The sequence below is a fragment of the Felis catus genome, chromosome B1, assembly GCF_018350175.1.
Source record: "Felis catus isolate Fca126 chromosome B1, F.catus_Fca126_mat1.0, whole genome shotgun sequence".
Taxonomy (NCBI): Eukaryota; Metazoa; Chordata; class Mammalia; order Carnivora; family Felidae; genus Felis; species Felis catus.
In genome coordinates, this window is record NC_058371.1 from 149,281,704 (window position 1) to 149,304,083 (window position 22,380).

The 22,380-nt window shown below is 36.8% G+C and overlaps 1 protein-coding gene across 2 annotated transcripts in view; it reads left to right on the forward strand.

Moving 5' to 3' along the window:
* The window catches only part of LOC101088329 (transmembrane protease serine 11E), a 43,010-nt gene that overhangs the window by 15,978 nt on the left and 4,652 nt on the right, over positions 1 to 22,380 (forward strand). Inside the window, exons 3-10 of one of the 2 annotated variants that reach the window (XM_019829425.2) lie at positions 3,932 to 4,053; positions 6,628 to 6,695; positions 9,176 to 9,339; positions 11,166 to 11,210; positions 12,753 to 12,791; positions 15,139 to 15,316; positions 16,737 to 16,996; positions 17,586 to 17,728. In XM_019829425.2, the coding sequence (XP_019684984.1) occupies positions 3,932 to 4,053; positions 6,628 to 6,695; positions 9,176 to 9,339; positions 11,166 to 11,210; positions 12,753 to 12,791; positions 15,139 to 15,316; positions 16,737 to 16,996; positions 17,586 to 17,728 (1,019 nt within the window). The remainder of the gene's footprint in view (positions 1 to 3,931; positions 4,054 to 6,627; positions 6,696 to 9,175; positions 9,340 to 11,165; positions 11,211 to 12,752; positions 12,792 to 15,138; positions 15,317 to 16,736; positions 16,997 to 17,585; positions 17,729 to 22,380) is intronic. The other variant, XM_019829426.2, reaches the window with a different exon arrangement.

A 22,380-nucleotide genomic window follows, 5' to 3' on the forward strand; every position in this document is an offset into this window, starting at 1 on the left:
CATCTAGGTGAACCATGAGTGTGCTATGTTATTAGAAAGGTCCCCAGGGTGCTTTAGGACTATTTTTCTATAACAACCCTTCTGAAGTTTCCCTCTACTTTGCTTGGGGTTGTAATTACTTGACTCCACTATGACCTATTGGCTTAATATCTCCCTTAGTGACTAACTAATTCTTTGATGTCAAGACACTGTAACCAAAGAAGCTAATCACTTGATTCAAATTTAATTGCAAATTTGCACAAGTTGCTTTCCTATAAAGAGACAGTATGATCAGTAAATTGGTTATCTACTTCCACTAGCAGACATAATCTCAATTCCAATCTCAAATCCAATCTCAATTTCTAAAGCAAGGTGGACCATTTCTGGGTAGTTTAAAGTAAAAATATTTAAAGTAAATACTTGTTTTGGTAGAATTTGCCCACACACAAATCTTTAAATTTGGAGTATCTATATTTTGATGATTTCTCTGGAGCATGTTTTTAACTAAAAAAAAAAAAAAAAGAATGGCTAAAATAACTTAATTCTATAGTTCTGTTATGAATATATTGAGTCTCATTATATTATAAACATCATTATTTCTCTCTACAGATGCCTAGCACTGTATGATAAAGATTAGTGAGGGGTATCTAGGTGGCTCAGTCTGTCAAGTGTCTGACTCTTGGTTTCAGCTCAGGTCATGATCTTACGGTTCGTGAGTTTGAGTCCTGGGTTGGGCTGTGCTGACAATGCAGATCTGGCCTGCTTGGGATTGTCTCTCTCCCTTTCTCTCTCTGCCCCTCTCCTGCTCATACTGTCTCTGTCTCTCTCAAAATAAATAAACTTAAAAAAAGATTAGTAAATCATATGTATGATATCTTCATGGGGGCATACTTTGGTTTGTCTGACTTCACAAGGAATTCCTAGTAATGCTAGAGGTTTCATTACTGAAGTGAGAGAAAATGTTTCTTACTATTTCTCCTTTGCTTTTTCTAAGCCATGCATTATAAGGCTTACAAATCTTACTCACATGCATAAAATGAAAACCTGGCAAGGTTTTTCCAGTAACTTGTTCCTGGATCCTATTGTCTGGATGATCAGTATGGTAATATGGAACACTCAACTTCCACTGCCCACACAGCACATCTGAATAAATAGTGATTGTTGTGATATGTGTTACTGTCTTACATGTATGACCCGCCCTCTGTTTGGAGATATAAACAAAGAACAGAGTGGATATAGCACATGAGCATTGAGGAGTTGGCACACCTAGATAACCAACTAAACCAAATAGTTACGGAAACAGACAAGTTAGGATGGAGGTAATTCACCTTGAAAAAAACATCATTTTGGCAAAAAGTCCAGGACAGCATAGAATTGTGTGGGCGGCTTCTATCCAGGGGCCTTTAGGTCTGCCTTTTTGCCCTTTTGTAAATTGTCTGACAGGAGGTGACTCTCTTATGAGCAATATCCTTATAGGTTACAGATTCAGGAACTTGTTAGAAAATTATCAGCAAGCTAGTGTTCATCCTTATTTTTCTTACTTTTCTGTTAGTATTCCTCAATAATATTTCCCAACAACTACACATGCCATATAATTTTGGCAACTGGGAATATATTTTGACTCTTGGTGACCTATTTGAGTCTCTTCAACAAAGTAAAATATTGACTACAGATAAGTTGTTCATTTGGGTGAAACATGAAATTGTCACATTTGAGCATATTTGGCTTATACAAATGGCAGTTTCAAAAAGTCAATCTAATAATTTAAAACAGAATAAGAATAATATGTATAAGTCAGTTCTTTCTACTTTTCAGTGAGGGGATAGGTACCCCACCAGTAGTATTACATGGGAGCTTGTTAGAAATGAGGATTATTATGCCCAATTTAGACCCAATGTTCAGTATTTCAATAAATTAAAAAGCTTCTTTGGGATTATGTGTATTTCCAGGGAACTTCCTGGATTTCAGGTCATTCTGGCCTTTCAGGGCAAGACCGTTCAGTGAAAGGGAGGTAAGGAAAGAGGGAACAAGGCAAAACCTCCCTAGCACCTCACTTTGGTGGCTCATTTCCAGGAGGTCCTAACATTTCAGGCTGCCATCCAACATCTTTTGCATCACTGACCATTCCTTAGCCATTCCCTAGCCTTGCCAACCCAACCAAATCCTCTGTGGGCTCGGATATTCTTTTGAAATTTACCAGTAGTTTTTTCCCAAAACTCTTATGTATGAGAGACTTCTTATACAGCTTCAGTGAGTGGGTTTGGTTTTTCCCACCCAAAAAGTGGTATGTAAAGAAAGTTTGTGTTATGAGAATTAGAACTTGACTTGAAATCCAGTTCTGTCTTTTCTGGCTATGTCATGTTAGAGTTGGGCAATTTCCTTACATTTCTGAGACTGTAGTCTTTACCTGTTAAATGTGGACATACTGCCTTCCCATGGAGAATATAGTAAACTAATGTTAGTTTCCCTTTCCTCTGGGGTTCAAGTGAAGAGGAAAAGAATGAAAAGCAAGAGAGAAGAGGAAAGAAATTGAGATTGCGTGAGGCACACTCCATTCTCCTACAATAACCACACACAACTGTCTTGATCACCATTATATTCCTAATACTCAATACAGAGTCTTTCATAGAAGAATTAATATTTGTTGAATTAATGAATCTTCTTAAGGTCCCATGCTTGCTTCAGGTATAGAAGGGTAGATGAATACTGCGTTAATTTTCAGCAGGCCCAAAATGAGGGCTGCTTAAACCGGATGAAGAAAGTGTAGACAATGGCTAAGGAAACAGGACACTCCTTATGGCTGGTGGGAGAAAATAAGTGGAGTGAGAAGGGAGTCAGGTGAAATTAAGTGTCCCTGGAAGGTTATATCAGATGGCAGCTCTAGCTCTCTACCTGAACTCCAAGCATTTTCATCTCTACCCTTATCTCCTTCTTTAGCCCCAAAACATTTTCTTACACTATGGTCCCTGTGGCCAGAATTGATATGTAGTTTCCTGAATTGGAAGAAATCTACTTCTGGAATATAATAGTAAGTTTACTAGGGGCGCCCGGGTGGCTCAGTCGGTTAAGCGTCCGACTTCAGCTCAGGTCACAGTCTCATGGTCCGTGAGTTGAAGCCCCGCCTCGGCCTCTGGGCTGATGGCTCAGAGCCTGGAGCCTGCTTCCAATTCTGTGTCTCCTCTCTCTCTGCCCCTCCCCCGTTCATGCTCTGTCTCTCTCTGTCTCAAAAAAAACCAAAAACAAACAAAAAACAAAAAAAAAACAAAAAAAAACAAGTTTACTCTTTGGAAACTTCTGAGTCCATTTTATTTTGACACTTCTTTAAAAAATTTAAATCCAAGTAAGTTAACTTATAGTGTAATGATGGTTTCAGGAGTAGAATTTAGTGATTCATCACTTATATATAACACCCAATTCTCATCCCCACAAATTCCCTCCTTAATGCCCATCACCCATTTCGCCCATTCCCCCACTCAACACCCCTGTAGCAACCCTCAGTTTGTTCTCTGTATTTAAAAGTCTCAAATGGTTTGTCTCCCTCTCTGTTTTTATCTTATTTTTCCTTCCCTTCCCCTCTGTTTATCTGTTTCATTTCTTAAATTCCACATATGAGTGAAATCATATGATGTTTATCTTTCTCTGACTGCTGAGTCCATTCTTGTTTGTACGTTCTGATGGTGTAACTTGCTGCCTCTCGTGGCTAATTCAGGAATGGGTAACAAATGACTAATCAGCCCGCAGGAACACCAAGCATTTCTTATGGCTTTTACACTCTAAATCTTATGATGATGAGTGTTGTTTTTTATTCTGAGATAACCAGGAAGCTCAGGGCAAGATAATGGAGATGACGACCTGGGGTAGGACACTCTTTCCGGTCTAAACAGGGAAATAATGATGTTTTACACACATCTGATTAAAAGTATTATGGGTTTTTTTCCCTCTCTCCTCATAGACCAAAGGAAGACCTACAATTACTATAGCACATTGTCATTTACAAGTAACAAACTATATGATGACTTTGGAAAAGAGGCTTCTAAAAATTTCACTGAAATGAGCCAGAGAATTGAATCAATGGTAAGCACTTTTTTCTCCATTTCTAGGCATTTGCAATCACTTTATATAATAAGTTTTGGTACCTAGCTTCCAAAACATCCATTCAACTGATCTTGTGTATCTTTGAAAAATGGGAAGCAGCCCTGCCTGAAAGATATAAAACAAACTGACAGTACATGACTTGGAGAGCACACCTTGCAGGGCTGAGGCGAGTGAACTGTAGACTTTCCTTCATGTCCCACCTACTTGCTCTTCCATAGCTAGTGCTACAATCTTGATGAGTGGAGTCCAGGAATTTTGGGAATGTGAGGGTGACCCAAAATATGACTGTTGTATCCTATAGAAGACACCTTGAGCAAAAGACCATGAGACTGAAACTATTCAGACACATACTTGAATGGTATTTTGGTATTCAAAACTATCTGACCTTGAGCTGGTTTTTGGTATAAGAGTCTATAGGAAATACATGGATACTCATCTCTACCTTTAAGACATCAACATTCATCCTCAGAGATGAATCAAATATTTTAAAAAGTGGAAAAATTATCAGTTTAGGCCAAGAGAGCAACAGTCTGTGTGATGATTTGAATCATTATCAGATTACTTAGAGAATAATTTGGACTTTTCCTGACAGTGTATGAGGTAATTTGTGGCATATGATGTGATGGAAAATACCCTAAACTAGAAGTTGGGACACTTAGTTTTAGAATCACCTGTTACCAATTTTCATTCTGGACAAATTTTCTTATGTGAAAATTAAGGTATTAGACTAGATAATTTTAAAATTGTCTTCCATATCCAATATCCTGAGTGAGAACATAATGGCAGTTATGTGCATAGAAACTGCCTAATAGACTAGAAGCCTGAGGATTTAAATACATTTGTAAGGAGGGGGTCAAATCCTGGTTGAATTTGTACTTATAAACAACAAATCAGGAAGATATCTGAATATACTCTCTTCTAAAACTATATTATATATATACATATACACATATATATAGACTGTATATGAATATACTCTCTTCTAAGACTACATATATATATATATATGTATATATAATAAAGAAAAGAAAATGGAACTAAAAAGGTCAAAAAAGATGCAACTATTTGCCTTGTTTTTTGTGACATTCACTAAAATAAATTTTATAAGATCCAAAATGATTTACGTATGAAGGAATATAGATAGGACTCTTGAACACTCTTAAAATTAATAATAATTTTTAAATTATTTGATTAAATATAAGCCCTTAAATAAAAATATCCAAGTGAATGTTGTCATTAGAGGACTCACTTGTACTATGCTGATCTGTCTTATAATTGAAGTAACTGCTCTTGGGCACAAAGAGGAGTCAGCAAAAGATATGAAAGAATAAAAAGGCTCATTGTTCCTGTCAGTCAATCACTAGCTTGTAGTAACTGTGTTTGGTTAATAATCACACACTTGAAACCAAGAAATACTTGACATGTTTACCTTGACTTCTAATTTAAAATTTTAATTTGGCTAGAATTCTTTTTTTTTAATTTTTTTTTCAACGTTTATTTATTTTTGGGACAGAGAGAGACAGAGCATGAACGGGGGAGGGGCAGAGAGAGAGAGAGAGACACAGAATCGGAAACAGGCTCCAGGCTCTGAGCCATCAGCCCAGAGCCCGACGCGGGGCTCGAACTCCCGGACCGCGAGATCGTGACCTGGCTGAAGTCGGACGCTTAACCGACTGCGCCACCCAGGCGCCCCTGGCTAGAATTCTTTAAAAAAATTTTTTTTTTAAATGTTTTTATTTATGTTTGAGACCGAGAGAGAGAGAGAGACAGCACGAGCTGGAGAGGGGCAGAGAGGGAGAGGGAGACATAGAATTGGAAGCAAGCTCCAAACTCCGAGCAGTCAGCACATAGTCCCACGCGGGGCTCAAACTCACGGACCATGTGATCATGACCTGCGATGAAGTCAGACACTTAACCGACTGAGCCACCCAGGAGCTCCAAGTTGGATAGAATTCTTAATTATAGTAGTAAGAAATATCTCCACAAGATACATTCTGGTATCTTATTAAAGTAAACCTTACAGAACATATTAGGCTAAGTATCCTAGTTCACATGGGCCTTTCTAAGAGCATTTTGAGTACTGAAGTGGGTGCAGATAATGCCAGGATATTTGGTAACTTCTTCACAAGGTTTAAGAACCACATGACACTGTCATACACCCACATCTATGATCCAACCATCAGTTGGCAGAACTATTCAATTTTCTTTGTTTACCTACAGTAGAAGTCTGTATCTCAGGGTATGAATATTTACTCTTTCTTTTCATAAAACAGTGTGTTTATTCCTTTTTAGTCTCTTTCTGAGTGTACACAGCAGATGTCATTCTTGGCCAACTACTGTGGTTCCCAGATAACTCCTAAGGCAGAGTTCAGTTGAAATTACTGAGTAGAATACCAGAAAAGATTCTTTGAGATTCTTCAAGTTGAGTGAATTGTGAAATGTTGATTAATGTTTCTTGTTTTGCTTTGTTTTGTTTTTAAATTTTCCATAGAGCTTTAAATTGACTTGTAGAAAATTATTCTTGCTGATGTATGTTGAATATTTTTGGAACAGGTAAAAAATGCATTTCATAAATCTCCATTGAGGGGAGAGTTTGTCAAGCCTCACATTATCAGGTTCAGGTATGTAAATCTAAAATGCTGACTTCTGAATATAATTTAAAACTAAAGCTGTTAACTTGGCTAGTAATAAATACTCTTGGAAATATTAATGATATGATATAATTCAATTAAACCAATATTCATTTGACAACTGTTCTAAGGCACGGATTATAATTTGCTTTACTCATTCTCTAAATCCATAAGAAAGCATTTGCAAGGTGAGGTAAGGGACGAGTATTATTGGTGGCTATATTATTGAATTGTTCTTTGGGAATCTAATTACAAAAATAGGGACCTAAGCCATATACCTTAGTTTAATAACCAATTTTTCCCTCTATAAAATAGCATAGTAGATGAGGTTTGTCTTACCCTCTTCATTCTCCTCTTTATGAATTTTGTTTACTTTTTTCACTCTCTGAAGGGGACTTCATGCACCCACATGACTTCATACTATCGAAATCCAAATTTCTATTTCCAATCTAAACTGTTTTTCTGATTTCTAGAGCTATCTGCTTGCCCATGCACATCTCCACATGTAGGTTCCACAGAAAATTCTCTAACTCAAGTGAAACTAATGGGAAACCTGGACATCATCCTACACTCCTCCATTTCCTGGGCCCCTCACATTTTATGAATAACCATGTTCTTCCAGTTCTACCTTCCAAATCACTTTCCAATTTGTTTACCTCTTCATCTTAGTAACATTCTTACTCATTAGTATTTTTTCTGCAATCAGTGAGAAGAAATGCAAGTTTGTACAAAAGATGAAGTTAGTCTTACAGATTTTAAGCTGAGGTACTAGGGGACATGAGCCTGAAATACGAGTCTCACTCGGGGGAGGAAAAGGGAGCTGAGTTGAAGATATGCCTTTGCCCATTCTCAATCAAAGTACTAGAGAGTGTGGATGTAACCAGAATTTTTCAGAAAAAGAGTAATTCAAGGAAAAAAATGATGATGAAGAAAGCCTGAAGAAAATAATACTTAAGGAGATGGGGAAAAAATAGGAGCCAAGGAAATAGGGAAGGAGAAAGAAAAAAGAGGTATCATGAGAAAGGCACCACTGATACAAAAGACAAAAAGTTTCAAGCATGGAATGGTCAGCATTGACAAATACTCCTGAGAGACCAAGTAATATGACCAGAAATAATTAACTGGATATGCCAGTGAGGAAGTCATTTAGTGTACAGAAAAGACTCAGTGGGATGGAAAGGGAGGAAGTAGATTGCAAGGAAGTAAATATGAGGCACAGTGTAATTTACCCTTTCAAGGAGGTTTGTTGTGATAAGGTGAGAGATAAATTGAATAGCTGGGGTAGAGAGACAGTTTTGTTTGTTTTTGTTTCTATTAGTCAACCAGTATAGGAATAGTTTAAGAGAAGGAATAAAGAATAATTGTTGTACGGTGTTGCTTAGTCAGTGAAAGGGGTGAGATACATAACAATATTCTCATTAAAGTCCTATTTGTTTTTTCAGATTACAAAAACAATATAAAATATATAAAATTCAAATAACACAATATCACATAAAATAGAAGGCAAAAACTCCCTCTCTAATAATTCCATTTGCAGAAGTAACATAGCTTCTTAACAATTGGTTGTATGGTATTTCACTACAAGTATGTGTCAGGGTTGATTTAGCCAATGCCCTTGTGATGGACACTTGGGTTGTTACATATTTTTTTCTGATTTAAAAACAAGGTTATGATAAACATTTGTATAAATCTCTTTGCACACACAAAAGTTTATTTGAAGAGAGTGTTGTATCAGAGAAATGGATCATCAAATGTATAATTGATAAACAAAACTGACCTCTAAAAATAAGGTTCTAATTTACATTCCCATTTACCGTTTATATGAGAAGTCAATACACTGTATAGTGGGGAGTAAAATTCTTTGAGAACTGATTATATCTGAAAAAAAAAGGAGGTAGAGTAGCTGACAGAAAATGAGAAAGAGAAGTCAAGGATGATTCCAAGAAGTAATTCATCCAAACAACACTAAGGCTAATTAATGCTCTATCTTGAAAATATAATCACATGAAGTAACAACAATTTGGTAAAGCTTTCTAATATCCCTAGGATTAGAAGTTGTTTAGGAAAGCATGAGTTGCTTAGGAGATTTCACTGGATTTAAGCCACTGGGAATTAAACCTGAAGGCCAAACCCAGAGTTGATTTCACATTGATCATATGGTATATTTAATAGTATTAAATGGTTGACAAGAGGGTATCTTTTTATATTAATAACTAGATATTTTGGTGTTAAGGGACACCATGAGCATACTATCTTACTATCAGGGAGGCTAAGTTGGAAGTTTTATATGTGGAAAACAATAGGAATATAGAATGAAACAAATTGGATCTTTTAAATTACATTATGGATTTGTTTTGTGTGTGTGTTTCAAATGGATGATAAAGAAAAAAATAGATTGTGATATTACCACAAATCTAATTTTGAACTTTATCTTTAAAACCATTTTTTCTGTTTTTCTTTTTGATCCACAGTCCAGAGAAACATGGAGTGTTGGCTCATATGTTGCTGATTTTTAGATTTCGCTCTACTGAGGATCCTGAAGCCATCAATAAAATTATTCAACGTGTTCTAACTGAAAAGCTGCATGATGCTGTAGGACCCCCTAAATTAGATCCTGAATCAGTTGAAATTAAAAGTAAGTTTCTTTCTGTTATTTAGCTTAATTTTCTTACATAGAACAGCTCCATGTTAGTTTTGGTCTTAGGCACTGATTTTATTTATTTATTTATTTATTTATTTATTTATTTATTTATTTATTTAAAATCCAAGTTAGGTAACATATGATTTCAGGAATAGAATTTAGTGATTAATCACTTAAATATAACACCCAGTGCTCATCCCAACAAGTTCCCTCTTAGGCACTGACTTTTAAAAATTGTTTTGGATATCCTTTAATTATGGAGTCTTGCCATCAATAGAACATTTATTTGGGACTAAATTGGTCCTAATAAAGTATTTTAATTTTATTACTACCCTAAACTTATGTCTCCTATGCACATCTCTCATTAACCCCGGATCTGTGTTCTTTCTCTGTATTGGGACTTACACCTCAGCTCTAGCATCCAATTATACATGGAGAAAGTGGCTTTGTACATTCTTCTTCTTATTGCTTCCATTTTATGTTCTGAGAGTATGATGTATGGAAAGGTTCATGCCATTCACACATTTGCCTTCAAGTTACATTGATATACCTTGTTATAGCTTCTTTCCTTAGACCATTTACCAATGAAAAATTTATAATTTATTTATACTTATTTTTTATATATTTTACAACTAATTTAAAAAGTCTGAGCTTTTTGTGTGGAGGATAGGGGAATGAAATAAGCAGGAGTATGTCCTCATTACCAGAAAGGAAGAAATATAGTAGACCCTCAGTGGAAATAAATGTTTGGTTAAGAGTTGTGTGCTATAGAACAATGCTAGTCATAGAAATACCATGTGGGCCAACCCTATGATCTTAAATTTTCTAGTATCCACATTAAAAAAGCAATAGTAAACATGTGAACTTCATTTAAATAGTTTGATATTTAACCCACTATATCAAAGTATTATTATTTCAACAAGTAGTCAATAGAAAAATTATTCATGAGATATTTTATATATTTTTTTTGTACTAAGGCTTTGAAATCTAGTGTATATTTTGTTATTTATAGCACATTTCGGTTTAGACTAGCCACATTTCAAGAGCTACTAGGCACATGTGGCTAGTGGACACAGTATTGAACATGGCAGCACTAGAAAATAGAGAAGAGGGAACAAGTAGAAAGTACGAACATAATGTGCTAACATAAAAGGTGATAGACCTAACTAGCAGCATGACCTAATGGTCACCTACCCTGTTTGCTTAGGAAGAAAGACTTGGGTAGTTAGGACCAGCTACATAATTTATGGGGCCTAGTGCCAAATGCTGGACTCTTTTCAAAAAGCAACAAAAACTTACCACTAAGAGTATTAATATATAAGATTTCTTTCTTCTACAGTCTCTCTTGACTCGTCATGGTATTTTTATTTGCTAATTAATGCCATTCTATGTGAAAAAATTAAAATTTTAAATTACTAGCATGAGATGTATCGTTCCTCTTCATGTTGTAAAATATCAATTTCAAATGCAAATGTAAAAGCATTTAAGTATGTGGAATTATGAAAATTATACAACAGTATTTCACACATGCATGAATTTGGCTCTAATCAGATCGATAGAAAAACTATACAAGACTAGCTTCACAGTTTTTTTTTTTTCCCTTGTTGATATGTGCACATTTTACCAATGTTCTCTACCTTCGGCTTAAGTAAGAAAGACCTGAAAAGTCCTTGTATGTCATTATTTTCAGCAGAAGCTGTTGGCTAATATAAAAAAGTAATGGGAGCAAGAAAGGATATAATAGGGCCCTTGGGTGGTTTGTGTCTAGTAGAATGCTGTTGCTTTCTTTCTGTGTTCTGAGCAAGTCCTGCTTCAAACAGAAAACATGGTCTCCTGGACTGTCACTGCGTCCTGGTTCCTTAATGGTAAGCATCACACACTTATTTTGTACTCACTTTGAGTTTGCTGAATGTTGTGGATCCACTGGAATTCTGAGTTCATTGGGTATCACAAATGACATATGCAAATGGGCGCCAGGAGCCCATGGACGCATATATTGTGTGTTATCTCCTCTGTGTATGTCATACCCCATTGCTCTTCAGACTTCACTTTTATTTATTTTTATTTTTAAGTTTATTCATTTATTTTGAGAGATGGGGGAGGGGCAGAGAGAGGGAGAGAGAGAGAATCCCAAGCAGGCTGTGTGCTGTCAATGCAGAGCCCAGTGCGGGGCTCTATATCACAAAGGGTGACTTCATAACCTGGGCCAAAACCAAGAGTTGGAGACTTAACTGCCTAAGCCACCCAGGCTCCCCCAGACTTCACTTTTAAAGCACAAATTATAAAATAAAAAATATTAAGAATTTCAAGACAGTGAGCATTAAACCAAGTGCACAGTCATGCTGAGTGCAGAGCCCAATGTAGATATACATCCATTAAGATGACCCTTTAAGTAGTATCAAGAGCAAAGCCAGAACTTTCTCTAGGAAAAGTCTGAGCTAGAGAAGAACAGGTTATTTGAAACAAGGAGATAAGAGGTGATGATATTTAATATCTACAGAGAATAGTCACTTCTTTATTTGAGCCATTTCCCCCCAAAATAGCCAGAATGGAGAAAGTCAGAAAGAAGCTTTCTAGAATATAGATTTCTGGCATATAAATACTATTAAAGACTAAAAGAAAAATTAACATTAACATTTTTGTATTTAGAACACTGATTCTGCCATGTTCAAAGAGAAGAGTTTTGGTCATTGGAAATCTACTGAATCAGGACATTTAACTGTGTGGAGTTTTATGTATCTGTTGTTGGCTTAATGCTTGCATAGGGTTAGAGCCTGATTGTTGAGAAATAAATAAGCTAAGGAGCCATGCGCTAAAGTTGAAAAGAGGGCAAATTGCCTTTGCAAATTTCAGCGGAAAGAAAAATTAGAGAGATAACATTCTTTTTAAGTGAGAGTGAGGATGGATTTATGGACCTGCCATTCAAAAATGTTATACAAATGGGACGATGCCTGTGAGTTTAGTGGGGAAAAAATCTGAAATAATGGTCAGTAAAAATATCATTGCATTTAGGGAATCAATACCATGGTTTAGAAAAGTATTTCCACAAAAGGGGGAAATACTGCATCTTATTTCTGGTATGAAACTCAGATTCCTGGGTTTCATCATAAAACTGAATCAGAATTACTGGGAAGAGGAACAGGAACTGACAGTATAAAGACACTCTCTCTGTGACTGTCATTCAGACTAAAGTTTAAAAACGCTGTTCAGATCTCCCTTTTCTCCAAGGTAATGAACATGCTCTACATATGATAAACTAACTGTGTTGCTTTTTTTTTTTTTTTAAACAATCTAGAGGTTCTGTCTTATAACGGAATTAACCAGCCTTTCCTATTTAAAGTACTCAAAGGCATTATGAAATCCTGATGTGCTGGCCCTGTTCTATTCACCATTTCTGTGTATTTCAGAAATCAACAAGACAGAAACAGACAACTTTCTGAACAGTTGTAAGTGTAACATATTTATTAAAATTGCATTACTTGAATGTTAACACTGGATCATTTAGGCTTACTTTGTGTGATATTATAGCGTCAGAATAAAGTTTGATTGATCTGTGCACAGCTCATGGTGCTTTATCTTATTGTTGAAGCACATTTTATTACTAAGTAATGAAAAATATTGGGAGAACTTTGGAGTGGATATATGGGTGTCTGTGGCACAGGTATAGTGGAAATGAGTTGTACACTTGTTAAAGAAGGGAAAAAAGACTCAGTGTTCTGGCTGCAGATATCTATAATAATACTTTTACAAACACTTTCTAAAGATTATATAAAAGTAAACGGCATGTTGGCATTTTTCAGCTATAGGCAGGAGCTCATTGTTACTCTAAACAAAATCTTAATGATGATTTTTATTTTATTTTATTTTTTTTTAATTTTTTTTCAACGTTTATTTATTTTTGGGACAGAGAGAGACAGAGCATGAACGGGGGAGGGGCAGAGAGAGAGGGAGACACAGAATCGGAAACAGGCTCCAGGCTCTGAGCCATCAGCCCAGAGTCTGACGTGGGGCTCGAACTCACGGACTGCAAGATCGTGACCTGGCTGAAGTCGGACGCTCAACCGACTGCGCCACCCAGGGGCCCCTTAATGATGATTAAAAAAAAAAAATTAACGTTTATTTATTATTGAGAGACAGAGAGAGACAGAGCATGAGCATGGGAGGGGCAGAGAGAGGGGGAGACAGAATCTGAAGCAGGCTCCAGGATCTGAGGTGTCAGCACAGAGCCCAATGTGGGGCTTGAACCCACGGACTTTGAGATCATGACCTGAGCCGAAATCGGATGCCCAACTGACTGAGCCACCCAGGTGCCCCTTCATGATGATTGTTAATCCCATACTATGGAAATATCAGGCAACTATGGGGTTGGGTATATATTGATAAAATTACTGAAGGCTCAGATAGTATCTTTACCCATATTTTATTTATTATTTTTTTAAGTTTATTTATTTTGAGGGAGAGAGAGAGCATGAGCAGAGGAGGGGCAAAGAGGGAGGGAGGGGGAGAGAGAGAGAGAGAGAGAGAGAGAGAATCCCAAGCAGGCTCCATGCTGTCAGTGCAGAGCCAGACGTGGGGTTGAACTGTCAAACTGTGAGATCGTGACCTGAGCTGAAATCCAGAGTTGGACGCTTAACTGACTGAGCCACCCAGGCACTCCTACCTATATTTTAAAAGTACTGACTCTAGGCCTAGTATTTCCCTTCACCTACAGCAGATTACTCCACCATGATTTAGAGGATACATTTGATAATTATGCAGTTAGTACATAATATATTTTTCTTAAATGATGGAAGGAAATGTGCTACTCACCAGCTTAGAATATCAGTTAATTCATGAGCTTGATTAAACATGAGACCAAAGAATAATCCTGTTACGTAAATGGCATGTATTCTTGCCACCGATATTTATTGTGCTAGTGATGTATTAAGCAATAGAAATATAAAATGGATGAGATACAATACCTGCGTAAAGCAGCTTTTACTCTAGTGAGACTAGATGTATCAGATTAATGCATGAACACATAATTCTGAAGTAATGGGTCTCAAGCAAAAGAAATTTTGACCCCCATGGGATCATGACCCACTGTGACTTTGGTTATCATGGTTGTGGGGGGGATGCTACTGGCATCTAATATGTATAGGCCAAGGATTCTTCTGAACATTCGATCATATACAGGATCATATACAGGATACAGTGAAGAATTATGCATCTCAAAAATGTCACTACAGCCAAGGCTGAGAAACCCTGTTGTAAACAATATATATACACATATATAATATTATATATGTATATGTATACAATTGGTGTATATATTATTAGTGTATCTATATATAATTAGCATATATAATAAACCCTGTTATAAACAATGCTTATATGTAAATAATATATATAATTAGTGTATATATGATATATAATTATATATAATTAGTACTGGTAACTATACTAGCATATATACATGTATATATAAACAGACATATATACATATATATGTATATACACAGAGAGAGAGAGAGAGAAATGATGATGATGATAGAAGTATGAAAAAAGCCGTAACTAATCCAGTTTGGGGGCAGAGGAATTGTTAGAGAAGGCATCCTAGAGGAGGTAATGAATGACTTAATCCTACAAGATGAATAGATGTTAAATTAATGAACCACTATAGTTTAAGGAAAAGTAAGGACAAGAGAAAATGTTTGGTACTATTGGAGCACAAAGTATGAAAAAAATTGAGATAGTAACGCAATTTGATACTTAGAAGCAACTGCTAAATAAGGCATTGTCTCTCTTTGGCAGGCTGTGGGACACGAAGGAATAAAACTTCAAGACAGAGTCTCAGGATCGTTGGTGGGACACCTGTAGAGGAGGGAGAATGGCCGTGGCAAGCTAGCCTGCAGTGGGATGGGATGCATCGCTGTGGAGCAACTTTAATTAATAGCACGTGGCTTGTGAGTGCCGCTCACTGCTTTAGAACGTAAGTCTTGAAACTTGTGAATGACTGGGGGTAAGCAAAGTGCACTCATGCACTCGGGCTTGGCAGGAAGGAAATGCCTTGCGAAGTTTGAAAGAGATGAGTTTAAATTTTTTTTTCTGTAATGTTTATTTATTTTTGAGAGAGATAGAGACCGAGTGCGAGTGAGGGAGGGGCAGGGAGAGAGGGAGACACAGAATCTGAAACAGGCTCCAGGCTTCCAGCCCCCAGCACAGAGCCTGATTGGGGCGGCGGGGGGGGGGTGGGGGGGGGGTGGGGGGGGCGTGCTCAAACTCACGAACCATGAGCTCATGACCGGAGCCGAAGTCGGGCGCTCAACCGACTGAGCCACCCAGGCACCCCGTGAAAGAGATGAGTTTAATATGAAGGTAACATACACATCACAAAGAGTGGAAGGCTCCTAAACCTTAGTGAGAGGTTTAATGGTCGGGAATTGGAAATGGCATCAAAATACATATAGATAAATTATCCACTGATAAAGAAATAATAATTTGTCAAAGCAAGCCGGTGTTTTAAAGAAATTTTAAAGTCATCTTTGGACTTTGAGCCTGATGTCAAAGAGCCTTATCTCTCTGCTGTGTATCTATCAGGAATGGGGACTGGGTGGATTGCAGATTTGACCTCAAAGGAGAAATTCTACATGGCAAGAAATAATTAAATATGAAGACATTTGGTAGTAACAAATTATACAACTGAAGTATTCCAAGGAATGAAGACCTTTCAACCTAATGCAAAATGACTATGTATATAGGATAGTAATGTTTTGTTAAATTTATGTGTAGCCTTTTCAGTTTTCAGAGAAATGTGTATGTTTGTGAGTAGGGAGCATGGTACATAGAATACATTTGTTCCTGCATCTGTACAAAATATGCTTTCTCTATGTCTCCTGGAGTCACTGATTCCTAGAAATGTCAAAAGGCTCTAGGATCTGGAGTAAGCGATTCAGTGCAGAGTGGCATGTATTTCCTAAAAACCACACCACTGTGGCATTTCCACCTCACCTTACTCCTGAGCCAGATTCTCAGATTGGAAAGAGTTTATTTTTATACATAGAAACTGTAATTTTATTTTTATTTTTTTAAAGGTTTTTACTTAATTTTGAGAGAGAGAGAGAGAGCAGGGGAAGGGCAGAGAGAGAGAGAGGGAGACACAGAATCCAAAGCAGGCTCCAGGCTCTGAGCTGTCAGCACAGAGCCTGACGTGGGGCGTGAACCCATGAGCCATGAGATCATGACCTGAGCCGAAGTCAGATGCTTAACCGACTGAGACACCCAGGAGCCCCAGAAACTGTAATTTTAAAAAGAAAACTTATGTTGACACCAGCAGCCTAAAATGTGTAATATAAGTCCTTACATTGGTAGCATAATAAAGTGGAATTTGCTGTTCATATTTTTTTCCTCAGGTATAAGGACCCAACCAGATGGACTGCTTCCTTTGGAGTAACAATAAAGACTCCAAAGATGAAGCAAGGCCTTCGAAGGATATTTGTCCATGAAAAATACAAGTATCCATCACATGACTATGATATTTCAGTTGCAGAGCTTTCTAGCCCGGTCCCCTACACAAATGCAGTACATAGGATTTGTCTTCCTGATGCATCTCATGAGTTCCAACCAGGGGATGAGATGTTTGTGACAGGATTTGGAGCACTGGAAAATGATGGTGAGCATCTGAAGAGAAATCAAACCATAGTAACCCAGTTTGGTATTCTAAGCCTTTTAAAGAATGGAATGTCATTATGCCAAAATATGCTGGTGCATTGGTCCTGTGGACCTGGGTAAGTCAGGCCCTGTTTGTAAATTAGGTCTTTTATAAGACACAAAGATTCCTTCATTGCTTTAGGTTACTATCAAGTGCCTCACTACTACTGTAGTCATGGTCCTTGGTAAGGTGTCTGAAATAGTAAATATGTCTGAAGTTTTTACTAGGGATTTAACTGCATAGGAGATTAGGAATCATTAATATACTCAATTGTGAAGATGAGAGAATCGTATAGCCACCATTCTCCCTACTGAAATTACATTCTAAGTTTCACAATGGAACAGAAGTCACTTAAACAACATGATGCTCTCTCATAAGTATCTAATTTTTCATTTAAACTAGTAAGGAAATCATTCTTTCCCCAAATATTACTGTACCTGAAAGAATACATATCCTAAATTGCCATCTTATCCAACAATTATGAAAGATTTTCTCAAGGTTTATAGAATATATGTATATCTACAAATATAAAGAATTTTTTTGTCTTTAGGTAGTGGTCAAAATCATCTTCGGCAAGTACAGGTGGATCTCATAGACACTAAAACCTGTAACGAACCCCGATCTTACAATGGTGCCATAACTCCTAGAATGTTATGCGCTGGCTCCTTGAAAGGAAAAAGAGATGCATGCCAGGTACGTGGTTTGACCAGTAGTATGCTGTGTAATTTTTTGTTCATCTTTTATTTTGAAATCATTATAATTTGCAGAAGGTTTACAGAGGGGTCTCATGTATTCTTCACCTCGTTTTCCCCAAACATTGCATCTCACATCCTATAATACAATATAGAATCTAGGAAATTGACATTGGTGCATATTCTATGGCATATTTTTTTACATGTGTTGTATGTTTGTGTAACCATCACTCCAGCTGAGAGATATTCCATCACCAAAGATCTCCTCTATAGTAACACTTGCTTCTCTATCACTTTCTTTTTTTATCTTTTTTCATTTAAATTCCAGTTGGTTAGCATACAGTGCAATTTTAGTTTCCAGTGTAGAATATAGTGATTCAACAGTTCCATATCACACCTGGTGCTCATCACTACAAGTGAACTCCTTAGTCCCCATCACCTATTTAACCACCCCTCCCCCACCTCCCTTCTGGTAACCATCAGTTTGTTCTCTATAGTTAAGAGTCTGCTTCTTGGTTTGCTTCCCTGTCTCTTTTTTTCCCTCTGCTCATTTGTTTTGTTTTGTTTTAAAATTTTTAATGTTTATTTTTGAGAGAGGGAGACAAACAGAGTGTGAGTGTTTTGTTTTGTTTGCTTTGTTTCTTAAACTCCACATCTGAGTGAAATCATATGGTATTTATCTTTCTCCAATTTATTTTACTTAGCATAATACTCTCTAGCTCCATCCAAGTCATTATAAACGGCAAGATTTCATTCTTTTTATGACCGAGTAATATTCCATTATATATACATTATATATATAACATATGTATATTATATGTATATAATATGTATATATGTATGTGTGTATCTATATATATACACACACACACTATGTGTATATATGTATGTGTATATATATATGTATATATATATATATATACATATATATATATATATATACACTGCATCTTCTTTATCCATTCATCTTCTTTATCCATTCATCAGTCAAAGGACATTTGGGTTGTTCCATAACTTGGCTGTTATAGATAATACTGCTATTAGGGGAACATGTATCCCTTTGATATTTGTTTGTTTATTTATTTATTTATTTATTTATGTATGTATTTATAAATTCACATCCAAGTTAGTTAGCATATAGTGTAACAATGATTTCAGGAGTAGATTCCTTAATGCCCCTTACCCATTTAGCACCCCCCTCCCAATCCCTCCAGCAACCCTCTGTTTGTTCTCTATATTTAAGAATCTCTTATGTTTTGTCCTCCTCCCTGTTTTTATATTAGTTTTGCTTTCCTTCCCCTATGTTCATCTGTTTTGTATCTTAAATTCCTCATATGACTGAAGTCATATGATATTTGTCTTTGACTGACTAATTTCGCTTAGCATAATACCCTATAGTTCCATCCAAATAGTTGCAAATGGCAAGATTTCATTTTTTTTATTGCTGAGTAATACTCCACTGTATATATATATATATATATATATATATATATATATATATATACACCATATCTTCTTTATCAATTCATCCATTGATGGATATTTGGGCTCTTTCTATACTTTGGCTATTGTTGATAGTGCTGCTATAAACATTGGTGTGCATGTGCCCCTTCAAACAGCATTCCTGTATCCCTTGGATAAATACCTAGTAGTGCAATTGCTGGGTCATAGAGTAGTTCTATTTTTAGTTTTTATTTTATTTTATTTATTTTATTTTTAGTTTTTTAAGGAAACTCCATACTGTTTACCAGAGTGGCTGCACCAGTTTGCATTCCCACCAGCAGTGCCAAAGAGATCCTCTTTCTCCGTATCCCCACAAACATCTGTTGTTGCCTGAGTTGTTGATGTTAGCCATTCTGACAGTTGTAAGGTGGTATATCTCCATGTGGTTTTGATTTGTATTTCCCTGATGATGAGTGATGTGGAGCATTTTTTCATGTGTCGGTTGGCCATCTGGATGTCTTCTTTGGAGAAGTGTCTATTCATGTCTTTTGCCCATTTCTTCACTGGATTATTTATTTTTTGGGTGTTGCGTTTGAGAAGTTCTTTATAGATTTGGATCTATGCCTTTATCTGATATGTCTACATATCTTTATCTGATATGTCTTTTGCAAATATCATCTCCCATTCTGTCAGTTACCTTTTAGTTTTTTTGGTTGTTTCCTTTGCTGTGCAGAAGGTTTTTATTTTGATGAGGTCCCAGTAGTTCATTTTTGCTTTTGTTTCCCTTGCCTCCGGAGATGTGTTGAGGAAGAAGTTGCTGCGGCCAAGGTCAAAGAGGTTTTTGCCTGCTTTCTCCTCAAGGTTTTTGATGGCTTCCTGTTGTACATTGAGGTCTTTCATCCATTTTGAGTTTATTTTTGTGTATGGTGTAAGAAAGTGGTCCAGGTTCATTCTTCTGCACGTCGCTATCCAGTTTTCCCAGCACCACTTGCTGAAGAGACTGTCTTTATTCCACTGGATAGTCTTTCCTTCTTTGTCAAATATTAGTTGGCCATACGTTTGTGGTTCCATTTCTGGGTTCTCTATTCTGTTCCATTGATCTGAGTGTCTGTTTTTGTGCCAGTACCATACTCTCTTGATGATTACAGCTTTGTAATACAGCTTGAAGTCTGGGATTGTGATGCCTCCTGCTTTGGTTTTCTTTTTCAGGATTGCTGTGGCTATTCAGGGTCTTTTCTAGTTCCATACAAATTTTAGGATTGTTTGTTCTAGCTCTGAATGCTTGAGTTATTTTGATAAGTATTGCATTGAATATGTAGATTGCTTTGGGTTGTATCAACATTTAAATAGTATTTGTTCTCCTATCCAGGAGCATAGAATATTTTTCCATTTTTTTATGTCTTCTTCAATTTCTTTCATCAGCTTTCTACAGATTTCAGTGTATAGATTTTTCACCTCTTTGGTTAGATTTATTCCTAGGTATTTTGCAGTTTTTGGTGCAATTGTTAATGGGATCGATCCTTGATTTCTCTTTCTGTTGCTTCATTGTTGGTATATAGGAAAACAATCGATTTCTGTGCATTGATTTTTTTTTAATTTTTTTTTCAACGTTTATTTTTTGGGACAGAGAGAGACAGAGCATGAACGGGGGAGGGGCAGAGAGAGAGGGAGACACAGAATCAGAAACAGGCTCCAGGCTCCGAGCCATCAGCCCAGAGCCTGACGCGGGGCTCGAACTCCCGGACCACAAGATCGCGACCTGGCTGAAGTCGGACGCTTAACCGACTGCGCCACCCAGGCGCCCCTCTGTGTATTGATTTTATATCCTGTGATTTTGCTGAATTCATTGATTGGTTCCAGCAGTTTTTTTGGTGGAATTTTTTGGGTTTTCCATATAGAGTATCATGTCATCTGCAAAGAGTGAAAGGTTGACCTCCTCCTGGCCGATTTGGATGCCTTTTATTTCTTTGTGTTGTCTTATTGCTGAGGCTAAGACTTCCAGTAGTATCTTGAATAACAGTGGCGAGAGTGGACATCCTGCCTTGTTCCTGACCTTAGGGGGAAAGCTCTCAGTTTTTCCCCATTGATAATGATATTAGCGTTGGGTGTTTCATATATGGCTTTTATGATCTCGAGGTATGATCCTTCTATCCCTACTTTCTTGAGGTTTCTATCAAGAAAGGATGCTGTATTTTGTTAAATGCTTTCTCTGCATCTATTGAGAGCATCATGTGGTTCTTGTCCTTTCTTTTATTGATGTGATGAATCACATTGATTGTTTTGCAGGTATTGAACTGGCCCTGCATCCCAGGTATAAATCCCACTTGGTCGTGGTGAATAATTTTTTAAATGTATTGTTGGATCTGGTTGGCTAATATCTTTTTGAGGATTTTTGCATCCATGTTCATCAGAATAATTGGTCTATGGTTCTCCTTTTTAGTAGGGCCTTTGTCTGGTTTTGGAATCAAGGTAATGCTGGCTTCATAGAAAGAGTTTGGAAGTTTTCCTTCCATTTCTATTTTTTGGAACAGCTTCAAGAGAATAGGTGTTAACTCTTCCTTAAATATTTGGTAGAATTCCCCTGGAAAGCCATCTGGCCCTGGACTCTTATTTTTTCGCAGATTTTTGATTACTAATTCGATTTCCTTACTGGTTATGGGTCTGCTCAAATTTTCCATTTCTTCCTGTTTCAGTTTTGGTAGTTTATATGTTTCTAGGAATGTGTCCATCCCTTCCGGATAGGGCACAGACACCTTTAAAATATTTTTTAAAAATAGAGCCCCAAAGACTTCTACCTGTGCAACAGCTCAGTTGAGAGCTTTTTTCTCTTTTTCTGAATGGCATAATTTTACTCCCATTGTTCTGGCATCCATGCCTAAGACAAAACACATATAAACCATCACAACTTCCATCTGATAATGACATAATTCCCTGATAATGTGTGAACTAATTAGTTTCAGTAGGACAGACTATCTTTCCGTTTTTGATAATTGCTGGTGGACATCACCTGATGCATCTTGTAATCTGTTAGCTATTCTGATTTTTCCATTAATTGCTTTATTCTCAGATTCATTTTTTCCCGTCTCTTAAGCAGATTTAAATTTTGTTGTCTCTGTAATGTCTATTTCTACATCCTAATCTGCTCTGCCTTCATATAGGCTTGGGTTTTAATTATCAAAATGATTTATTTGGATGCTACCTGTACTTACA